The sequence below is a fragment of the Orbicella faveolata genome, unplaced genomic scaffold, assembly GCF_042242905.1.
Source record: "Orbicella faveolata isolate gen_17 unplaced genomic scaffold, um_ofav_v1 contig_13, whole genome shotgun sequence".
Taxonomy (NCBI): domain Eukaryota; kingdom Metazoa; phylum Cnidaria; class Anthozoa; order Scleractinia; family Merulinidae; genus Orbicella; species Orbicella faveolata.
This window is the reverse complement of record NW_028301540.1, coordinates 10,674,437-10,686,081: the sequence shown is the minus strand read 5'-3', so window position 1 is coordinate 10,686,081 and position 11,645 is coordinate 10,674,437. Positions and strand designations below refer to the sequence as shown.

At 39.8% G+C, this 11,645-nt stretch overlaps 1 protein-coding gene across 3 annotated transcripts in view; it reads right to left on the bottom strand.

The window, feature by feature from the left end:
- The window catches only part of LOC149114948 (PMS1 protein homolog 1-like), an 84,043-nt gene that overhangs the window by 71,037 nt on the left and 1,361 nt on the right, over window positions 1-11,645 (bottom strand). For 2 of the 3 annotated variants that reach the window (XM_089284608.1, XM_089284610.1), the window contains exons 2-13: window positions 10,862-11,551; window positions 8,852-10,183; window positions 7,418-7,522; window positions 6,336-6,386; window positions 6,116-6,249; window positions 5,640-5,744; window positions 5,312-5,401; window positions 4,317-4,391; window positions 3,228-3,283; window positions 2,118-2,207; window positions 1,370-1,449; window positions 268-1,172 (exon numbers count right to left, since the gene is read on the bottom strand). In XM_089284608.1, the coding sequence (XP_089140734.1) occupies window positions 1,011-1,172; window positions 1,370-1,449; window positions 2,118-2,207; window positions 3,228-3,283; window positions 4,317-4,391; window positions 5,312-5,401; window positions 5,640-5,744; window positions 6,116-6,249; window positions 6,336-6,386; window positions 7,418-7,522; window positions 8,852-10,183; window positions 10,862-11,551 (2,970 nt within the window). In that variant the 3' untranslated portion in view covers window positions 268-1,010. Of the gene's footprint in view, window positions 1-267; window positions 1,173-1,369; window positions 1,450-2,117; window positions 2,208-3,227; window positions 3,284-4,316; window positions 4,392-5,311; window positions 5,402-5,639; window positions 5,745-6,115; window positions 6,250-6,335; window positions 6,387-7,417; window positions 7,523-8,851; window positions 10,184-10,861; window positions 11,552-11,645 lie in introns of those variants that run through there. The other variant, XR_016205958.1, reaches the window with a different exon arrangement.

Below are 11,645 nucleotides of genomic sequence, written 5' to 3'. Positions count from 1 at the left end.
CGTCTTCTCGCAGCCCACAAAATTAGCTACATAGTCATAGTATATGCAAGGTTCATTCAGCCATTCATTCATCTATGCATTTATTTTGCTTTAAGATTCAAACTGTGGCTTGTTAGGAGCCAACGACCCGTAGTACCAACAATGTGATTGCTTGCAGAACTTGAAGGCATTAGAAACAGGGTTCGTACCCTTTTTCAGAAGCAAATTCCCGGGACTTTTCCAGGACTCAGATTGATTTTTCCAGGACTCTAAAATTCACATTAACCCTTTCACTCCCAAGATATCAATTTTAATTCTCTTGCTGTCTACCATACATTTCACATTTTTTACTTGAGTTTAACATATTTCCAGCACTTTCCAGGACCAGTAGCCCTTTTCCAGGACTTTTCAGTCCTGAAAAATGCCACAGTAAAATTCCAGGACTTTCCAGGACCTGTACGAACCCTGTAGAAAGTAAGGCTAGTTAATCGAGGCAAAATGGAAACATCCAAAGTTCATACAAATGAAAGAACAACTACAGAGCGACCAACGCTCTATTCTAAAACAAGAACATTCGCATACAACAGTAACTCTCGTAAACTTGCCATCTAGTTAATGAATGGGAAATATCTTTCAGTCTCTTGAGAAAATACATTGTAGCTAATTTGCAGTCAGCCTTCAGAAAGAGAAACGCTTCATCGTGTGCTTTTATCTCCCCTCCCCCCGGGAGAAACGTCTGAGATTCGTTCCGAAAATTTCCATCACCATGATGTTATTGACGTAAGCTGCAGCGATCCGTCCAGTGTCTGTGATTGGTTGTAACTCATGCTCGAAAATTAACCGGATTTCTGTAGTGCCACGTCACCAGTAACGATTTTTCTGCTTCTCTCTTGCGGGGGAGGGGTAGGGGGAGATGGGTGCGCGCGTTTCTCAGGATGATGACTTGTTGCTGTTGAAATTTTATTAATGCAATCACTTTTTTCTGCTTTTTCTGCGGAGAGGATTTCACTGTTTTTTTTCTTTTTTCTTGCTTATTCTGGCGGAATTTTTGCGATCTTTTCAAAGAATGACCGGCCGTGAACGCATGTTCTCACGTCCTCCGGAATTTCCTTTTCCATCCGGGACAGTAGCTCATCAACTTCGGTCCTGTTCATCCGGGAACTAAGTGTACGGGCGACTCGCACTGCTTCACCCTGAAGACAATAGATACAAACAAGAACGACTGAAGTGAGTGACATGCAAGTATTGAAATAATGGTTATAGAACTGAGTTGAACCCAGTCCAGTGTTTAAACGTACAGTCAGACGAACACGCGGTGGTAGTCTGATGTGTTAATCACGAAAGAACGGGCGAACAAACGAAATATTAAAGAACAAACGAAATAAAATACCTGGAGATAGTGCATGACCTTGAAGGGTCGACAACTTGAGAGAGAGTTGGAATCGCCTCTGTCCTTCTGACAAGCAAGTTCTACAACAGCAGAAATTATATACAATAAACAATGTTGATATCAAAGATAAGTACACGCAGCCAAATGCGATGCGGCCCAACAATTTGAGCCGAAGTCGTCGCGCACTGCAACACTTCGCGCAAAATTCTTGATGCAACAAGTTTCAACTAGAAAACAAAAACAGCGACGGCAGCCGAATCAAGAAACCAAGACAACTAGACCACAGTTTTACAAAATAGAGATGAGAGAGCCAGAGGAAGGTAAATAGCTGATAGCTGTACCACGCCATTGCGCCCAATGGTGAGGACAGTACTGCAGTTTTGCAGAAGACAGTAGAAAGCGATTCTTCTGCCGCGACATGGCGCGCAATCTAAGCGCGAACATTCAACAGGTTCAATTTCACAGACGAACACCGAGTATCGCGCGAAACATTGTGCGCAAATGTTACACTTAGTTTTGCCTGCAACCTTATTAGCAACCTTTCCTTCGAAAACCGTGAGCTTGGCCATTTCACGGGAAGACTTGGCTATTTATAAATTGGAAATTAATAAAGGCAGATCAACCACCATAGCGAGTTAGCGGTGAAGCTGACATTTTGTGTGTTAGTCCGGTTTCTCAAAGAGGGGCCGTATGAAATAATAAAATAATGTCCACAAAGTAGGGTAACTATATTCTCTCTTCCGCCTACCTAGTACTTCTGCCAGATCTGGTACGCCGTAACACGGTATACTAGTGGACACTTTGTTCAGCTCCACCTTGGTCTCTCCACTCTCTGCATCTGAATACAGAAACACGAAAACGTTCATTTTATATCCTGGACTTCAGTAGAATTTCGCTTTTCTTTCACTCCTCTATTGTGACTACTTTCTTTGAAACAAAACCGCATAGGGTACTAACACCAAAATCCATTAACAGTAATGTTCCGAGGGATGAGCTTCTCGTACAAATACAGTCTGGTGATCAAGATCGAATACGCATCTGGGCGGGTCCAAACCCGTTTTTTTTTTTCGCCTCAAGAGCGGCGAGACAGTTTCATTGAATTCAATGGCCACACAATCTAGCGTTTGATCCAGCCTTGAAAAGTTTCAATACGGCACCATTTGCCTCGTACAAGATCATGAGCAAATTGGGGCGCACTGTTCGTTTTCTGATTGATGGCAACATAGCTCATAATAGTCATCTATAAAATGGCGAATGGTGCCCAAAAGCTCTTCCTAGACAAAAAAGAGCGATACATTTAGCGAGCCAAGCGATACTCTCAGCTTATTGCACCTACGTGTGAAACGTTGCGCTACTTACTACGATTATCAGTTGAGAGAGGTGCGTCCGAGCTTTGGTGACGAAATTTCTATGGGCAACTTTCCTCGTCTCCAATGGTAAGAATATCGTCGTCTGCAATAGCGAAGCGCGGGAGTGACGTCATAACTCAGACAAACAAAACGGAAGATTTGACGCTTTTTCAAGCGCGTAAGCAAGTGTTCCAAAAATAATTTTTAAAACGAAAATTTGGCGTTCATTTTCCTCTTATTTCTCTCAGAAAACGATTATGTTATCTGACCCTCGCAGGGTTCCAATAATTTGCATTCTATTTTTAGACTTCGCGCGCTTCGTTATTCCCGCGCTTTGTTGCCTATGACGTCAAAGGCTGACAGGTTGCCACTGGAAACGGAGCCAATTGCCCGTGACAACAACACAAGTTGAAGGTTAAAACCTGGTCACCAAACTTTCGTCGCGCCTTACTCAACTGATAACCGTAGTAACAGGATTCTTTGAAATTCGTTAACAAGCGGCTACTCACCCGTCTTCAAACAAACATCGAATCCATTTGCAGTTAATCTTTCATCGTCAATCCATCTAGAAAATAAATAGAGTGCCCCAAGACCGTCATATCTAGCCTCTTCACGCGCAACTCGAGAATCTGGACCCAGATATTATAACATTGTGCACGTATGTAAATCGGTATCAGCAAACCGTTGGGAAAACTCAACCATTTAATTTCCTGGCAGTTGCATCATGTATTAGGGAACTTAAGCAATGACAACGCCTGGTAAAAAATTAACTTATATTTTATCTTCGAATTTCGTCTAGATTTGTTCAGGGTGCCTATAGATCTCAGAATTTGCTCAAGCTAAATATGTAACGCCAAATGAAAACACGAAAAATTAACCGCCGTCGTTCACGTTCTCCAAAATATGCAGAACTTAGTCACTTCACGTTGACGTTGTGCAAAGGACGGCAATGAAATATACAAAGATTTATAACGCACGTGCACAGCCATGTTCTACTCAAGACATAGAGCCTTTTGTTTGGTGGCGTTCTCATTGCTGTTGCCGTCGTGGTTTGCTTTAGGTCGATGTTGGGTCGGTGTTATTTGGGTCACAACACAGCACTGCTCTCAACTTCGAGAACTGTAAGTTGCGTTACACCAATCAGATAAAAGAAGTTACCAAAGAGACAAGACTTGCTTTTTAAGGACATACTGATTTAGACACTTTTAATGCATAATGTCATCAGAAATGGAAAAAACAATTACAAATAAGCTTACATGCAAATTTTAGGGAAGGCAAACTGCGAGCTGCAAACCAGAGTCGGGTTGTTCGAAAGTTGGTTGACGCTAACCCAGGATTAAAAGTAAACCAAAGTATTGATTTTTCTTGTCTCAAAATGTTCTTCATTGTTATGTTCTGTGCAGTTTGAGGTTATTAAAACTCAAAACTGAAGGGCAAGCAATATAAACATGAAACCTCATCCAAAAGTAGCAAAACTGAAATCAAAATTCTCGCTAATCCTAGGTTAGCATAATGGGGCTTTGAACAACCCAGCCCCGCAGTTGTTTCTTGACCTCTCTTTAGTCTTATACCATATCCATGGTGGTCTTAGTACGTACCTCGTTGTGTCTGGTGGGTCACACATACTGCTCATGTTACACAACGTCCTCCAACAATCCGGACCACCAACAATTCTATGAACATAACATATTATAAAATATTATTATTGACAAAATACACGCCCTTTGTTACGTCTAATTTCCTTCATTAAACGTCTTGTGTGACCACAAAATGGAAAGAGAGCCGTATCCCGCGGTTTATGGAAGAAATATTGAACAATTGGCTTTTAAAGTAACTTCTCAAACTCATTAATAATTCATCAAGTTAAGACAAAGAAAATCACAAGTTTTGGATACCCGGTCTTAATTAGCATAGATTTTGACGATGTTATTTCTCCGTTTACTCCTTAGTTTTTGTTTCGATTGAGAAGATAGATCAAACGCTCGAGGCAGTGTTTCATCGGTTATCCAAACACCTCGCATTCCGTCATAAATACTCCGCTGCGTGTCGTATTTTCAACTCTCTTCTCGGTGTTTGGATATCCCGATGAAACACTGTCTGTCGTGTTTGATATATTACAATACACACTAGTTATGTAACGCTTTCGGGTGGTATACGATGGAATATCCCATGGTATACACACGGGCCCTCAGGCGAGTGTGTATACCCAGAAAATACGAGAGGCTCGTGGGATATTTCATGGTATACCACGAGAGAGAGTTCCATAACTATTTTACACCATGCCAAAATTAATAGTAAATACAGTGGCCAACACAATCAGACAATGCGACATACGTGCGGCGCATGATGGGAAGTAAAGTTTGTACGTAATACCATCGAATATACAACGGCTTTCCTGTATTCTGATTGGATGAATTTTCTACGGCATGATATAAAGTAACATAAACAGCAGTACATACATATGTAGCGCAAATTCAACAAAGCCTGCTAAACAATGTATGTACCAAGGCCTGATGATAAAATTACGTCAAAGATGCTCGTTTAAAACTTAGACTTATTTTTTAAACAACGTAGATTATTTTAGAGCACGTACCTCTCGTTCAATGAAATTGGATGATTAAGTCGTTCTTTAGCTAGAGAATGACAAGCCATCAAACGTTTAAACAGCAGCTGCTCTTGAATTCTGAAATAAAAACGAACAACCAATATATCCACAATGCTTTCTCTTGTCCCGAACCCCTAGCCGTTTTCCCACTCGCTCTTCACGCCTTACTCTTACATCTACTAACCGAACGCCTGGAGCAGGCAACCCCACTAGGTATTGTATTGATGAACGTCCAAATTCTCTTAACTGACATTCAAAGAACTCCAGCAACTAGTAAGGAGAATGACTATATAAATATTTCAGAGTAAGAGCTGACCTGTACTGATTGGCACAAACAAGATCTGGTCCTCTCCTCAGCAGCCACACTCCCCAGGGATCCAGTCGACCAATCAAATGGTCTGAACTGGAATCTTCTACTAACCTGCAGGGAGAAAAAGGTGTTATTTAAAATATGGCTAGCTCTGTGAGTGAACGAGATGAACCAAATCCTACTCTATGATTGGCTATCTGAGCAGGCAAGATGGTGCTCTCTTGCCTGCTTGGGCTTACCCGCTGTGTCCCGCAATAAAATAGAGTTCTTTTTTATATAATAAATGCTTTATTGACCAAGTTTGTTTGGTCAAGATGGCTGGATATTCAGCATTCTTGACCTCACACTTGGTCAATAACCTATATATACTGTAATCTTTACCAGATCTAAAGATGAACATGTAAAAACAGCGGTGATGTTGGACTTGACCAGAAGTTTGATGTAAACTTCTGACACAACAGAGACTGGAGGATTGTACAAACCTCACTTCTGCCTTTCTCTTCACTGACTCCTTTAAATTGCTCATTGAAAATGGAATTTCTGTCTTCTTGTAGAGAAGTTTCCTTTGCAGTGGATTTGGTGACATCACTTTGTTTATCAATGGCTGGTTTGTGATCTGAAAAGTAGATGATTGTCACAAGTCAGTAGAGTTGTAACAAGGTCCTGTAAATTTTTCACAATGCAAACACAAATAGCACAAACCTCTGGGATTTTCTTTATCTTCTTACTGGACAGGGACAACCTTGACTTTTCCTATGTACAAGATAATGACAGAAATAAATTCCTTTCAAACTAGTAGAAATGTTAAAACGGAGAGGCAGTTCGCCGCTGTAGAAGCTCTGCCATCCCTCCCCCTCTCTCTCCCCCCATGGTATAGTAACCCCAACCCACCCACCCCCTCCTCAGCTGCTTCAAAACATCTTGGTGCTGAATTATTATGGCTGAGGTTTCAATAGCAGAGCTTGAAAAAATTTGAATTTGAGCTTGCCCTTCAGACAAGTAATTCTCATATGTCACTTGCCTGGGGCAAGTGCATGTTTGTTTTTGTTTCCCTTGTTTATGACTTGATTAGAAAATGACTTTCCTGGGCCTCTGTCCATTGGGCATGTGGACATGAAAAGTTACTTGCCCCACAGGAAAATCAACTTGTCCCAGATAACCAGACGGGACTTTTCATGAGCCCTGAAAAGAGCTTTAAGGTCATTCCACTGAAATAGAACCTGCCCTGAGATTTTTGTGAAACTTTGCCTATTGATTGTTTATCTTATAGGAACTTGAATTTTGAAATAAAAATGAGGGGTCCCCATGTTCGTTTAATAGCAACAGCACCTTGTTTATACCCATATAAATCCTTATAATAGCACCATGATTGTAGTCACGATTGCTTGCTAAATTCATGTTTACAACGATTGCTTTTGTTCTACGCTGAGAATTGGTCCATATTTACTTTACACAGAGAAATTTATTACGCAATTCAAAACAACAGAAAAAAATGATTGGTCACCATACTTGTTTGCGAGAAAATGACGATTTATCACTATGGCGAGGTCCAGCTGTAAAGAAAAAGCTGCCATTTTTTAATGCACACACACTAATCACCTGTGAAATTATGCACAGTAGGGATGCACAATGCAATACTGGGGAATGACCTTAAGACAGACTCAGAAAAATGTTTAATGCTTCCACTCTTGACATAGCAATAACAAGAAGAAAAGCTGCTCCCTGAGAACTCTATTCATAAAAAAAGAATAATATACTAATTTATCAACTTATCTTTTCTGTACCTTATCAGATGAATGTTTTCTCTTTCCGTGTAGAGGTACATGTAAAACAGGGGTTTTGCTCAGTGAGATTTGCCATGGAGGTCCAGGTGTGACCAAGGAAACAGGCTGAAATGACAATATAAATTGTATATTTGTTACTGTAAATTATTGCCCATATGTGACATGTTAAACTTGACTGTCCCCTGAACAAATAAATAGGCCCTTTGTAGCTGGGGTCATGTGACCAAATTTTTTCTTGAATAAATTTATATTATGGGCTATAACTTGAAGAATGCCAGAAATGGAAAAAGCATGTCAAAAATAATAAAATGGCTAAGTTTGAGGCCCCCGGGATTAAAGAGTAAGTTGATACAACAGGCCTCGTGACGGTTTTGCTGCAAAAGGCCTATTACACAGTGCAAAGCAATTACAATGAAAATTTTTGTTTTTGTTAACTCTCTGATTTAGCATAGAGTAGATTTCAATTGAACATCAAAAGTAATCAGGCAATTACTTTTAATTGGTTTTGGGTTTACTATGGTTTCAGATTGGCTGAATAGTCTAATTGGTAAATAGTTGGGTTGGTTTTGGTTTTATGACTCTCAGTTGGGAACTGCTCTATTATCATCCAAGTCTTCTTTTCTGTGAAAAACAACAACAAAAACTAGATCTACACGTATGTCTAAATAACCTGATAAACATCATGGTCATGTTCTTTTGCTTTCAAAAAAAAGTTAAAGGACACAAATTCCTCATTTGTCGTCATAGTGTAGCAGCTGTTACCGTTTTAGGGTTAAGGGCATTCTCTTGTTTGTTTTACTCTTTTCTTAAAGGGTATCAAGGTACCCATTCATCCAAGATGTTGGAAGACTGCTAACCAACCTAATTGAGAACCTGAGCGACAGATGGGCACCGCTAAGGGGAGTGAAATGATACAATGCAAATTTCTCCAAATCAGCAAATAAAGACTCTCTGCCTGTGTTCACTGGGATATGCTATTTGAAACCCACTGATCAGCCCAGTTAAGGATTGACATCAGCAGCTACAGTATGAAGGAGGTAGTCATTTTGAGAGAAATTGCTATAAAATGTGAAACTGAAAAACTTCCAACAAGGATTAACTCTCAAAAATCACAGGTATAATTATCCCAAAACTATAGCTTATTTAGCCAATCTGATTCATATGGCATAGCTTGATGTTAGACAAGTCTTGCATTCCATGTGCATCTCAATAAAAGAACTTGGAAACTCCCGAGGGTGGACAATAATGTCTTGGATAGGAGGGGGTCACAAATTTCCTACTTCAATGAGTAGATTTTCCTGGCAAAAAATCATGGAAATCTCTCAAATATTCACAACGTTATGATGTTGTGTGCCATTTGGCACTCTACGGGAGTAACAGGTTAATTGCTATGGAAATGATAAAACAAATGGTGATCACTTTTAAGAGTTAAACCTGCACAGGATTTCCTTGCTTATCGAGAATTCCACTTCCCATGCTCCATTCCTTGTCACTACATGGGGCCTCAGTTGTTTCAGATGAAACTGCCACTGTTGCAGAAGATTTCACAACAGACGTACAGGTAGTCCCCTGATCAAAGGCAGAGGAAGACGATTCTGGAGGAGGAGTCTTCTCTGAATTGCGCTCATGATTAGATGTACCTGGTGTTTTCAAGTTGGAGTTTACACCCGAGAGATCGAAGTCGGAATCCTCAAACAAATCATCTATGTCTAATGAAAATATATTTTCTAGTGGGCAACTTTTGTTCGGGGTGCGAGCCAATGACCTGTTCTTAGACAGTTCCTGATTTCCTTGTGGTGTTTCACTGTTGTTAGCTACATTTGCATTTTCTGCACTGCTCACTGTTTTTGATGCTGATTGTTCATTGAGTTTGTTGCTGTTACATGCATCACTGTTCAAATTTGAAAGGCTGTTACCAATCTCACAATTAACATTTTCTATGACACCACTGCCTTGGGACTCTTTCAACGAATTACACAAGTTATTCTCCAGATGACACATTGATTTGCTAGTCTCACATAAAGTCTTGTCCCTCATTGTCTCACAGAGCTCTACAGATTGTAAAGAGTCTGTTGGAGATGGCCTGCTTGTGTCATCCTGCAGGGAAGAAAGTAAACAACCTTCTTGATCTGGAGTTACTGTCTTCACTACAACTGAACTTGAAGAACTATCTTTGACTTGGCTGGTTGGGACCGCTCCTTGACTGCAGGATGATTCCTCTGTAATCAAACAATTATTCTTATTACTCAGGCTGTTTTCTCCTGTTCCACTCTTATCAGATAAGCTTGCTGAACTACTACCGGTAGTCTTCTCTTGCACATCATGAGTGTGTTCAACTTCATGTTCCAAATCAATTTGTGATTGCATGTCTTCCAGCACTAAATTTCTGTTCAAATGAAGGGATGTTTTTTGTGCATTGCTTTTCTTGCTTGTGCTATTGGAAGTACAAGATGCCACTTCTCCATTCAAGCTACAAGTGTTTGTGATGTCACCAAGTTTACCAAGAACAGCAATCCTCTTTTCCGCAACATTGTTACAGTCAATATTATCACTTGATGGAAGCCTGTTTTTCTCATCAGAATAAAATTCGTCTACAAGGTTAGTTAAAACTGTCATCAGTTCATCTTTGTTTGTCAACATCACACTGGTTTTGTTGGGTTCCAGATTGACGTCAAGAAATGATGGAGGTATTTTTACACTTAAAAAAGCAACAGGGTATCTGTTTGATGTCACAGATGTTTGCTTGTTGTAGTATTGCTTGATCAGCTGTGAATTAACAAGAGAAAAATCACAGTCAGAGGTATTTATCCTTTCCTTTCTAGTTAGAGTCAACCTTGGTCTTGAGTTTGCACAATCATATTATTACTCAAATGTTATTGTTCATTCCAATACTAAATGACTGATCATTCCAATACTAGATCATGTCAGAGAATAACAATGTTAAAGTACTTTTCCAATGGAAATATTACAGAATAACTAGTATGTGTGATTAAAAATAAAAGAAGAATAAGTTGAGAACACTCTGGTTGTTATCTCTTCAGCAGCCCTATGAAGTAAAAAAAGGCTGTTTGGGGCCAGAAAGAGATGCAAGCTGATTCTTTAGCTCTTCACATATTTTTCTAGTTTTCAAAGTGGTCCGTTACAATATTAGAGAGGAAGCCACATCAGCCCTAGCTGGTTTTCATGAGGGTCGTCTATCCTGGTCGAACTAGTATTTGGAGATGTTGGTTTTTATGGAGAGAGGAAAACTGGAGAACCAGGAGAAAAACCCTCAGAGCAAGGTATAAACCAAATTTAGACAACATTTAAATTAAAGAATGTACACAAGACAAGGAAGGAGTATTTATATATTGATTTCACAAAATAAATAAACAAGTAAACAAACAAACAAATGAATAAAAAAATATCATCGGATCCTTAGGAGTGTCAACCATAAAAACAAACCTGAGAAATCTGCTTCATATTCACAGGCCTTCCATTAAAAAAGACAAAACATCTGTCATTGGCTGCACGTCCAGTAATTTCCAAATCATATCCAGGCCTTGGGAGATATCCAACTATATTCATGCCACTGCTTTTGTCATGATATTCTATTGTACCCATTTGTGACAACAAAGACGTTCCGAAAACTGACAATAAAGCTGTTCTTTGATCAGCAACTTTACTCTTTTGCCAGACAACGGCTTTGTTATGGCGTAAGATTATCCGCAGGGTGGGGTGTATTAACGCATATGCCATCACCAAGTCCTCAACCCTCTTTAACTCATCTTTGCATTTTTTACTGTTACTAGAGAATTGCTTGCGGACAGGGAGGTTCTTAAATAAGTTTGTTGCTGTTATAGTTGTGCCAGTAGTAGTTGGTTTTGGTTGAGTGGCTCCTATTTTACCGTTACGCTCTAGTGTGTAATGCATGCCAACTTCTTCGGATGCTGTTTTGGTCAAAACGGATACATTGCTAACTGATGAAAGTGACCCCAGAGCTTCACCACGGAAACCATATGTTTGGAGGGATTTCAAGTCAGTGTCACTTGATATTTTGGAAGTGTAATGGGGTTGAGCCATGAAGGGGGCATCTTCAGGTTTTATTCCATAGCCATTGTCACGGACTTCAATTCTTTCCAGGCCCCATCCTTCCTAGAAAAAAATACAGCAAGATTTGACAGTCAATATAACTGTGAAAGAGATACACTGTATATGCATACATATATATGTACATGACAAACCTTTC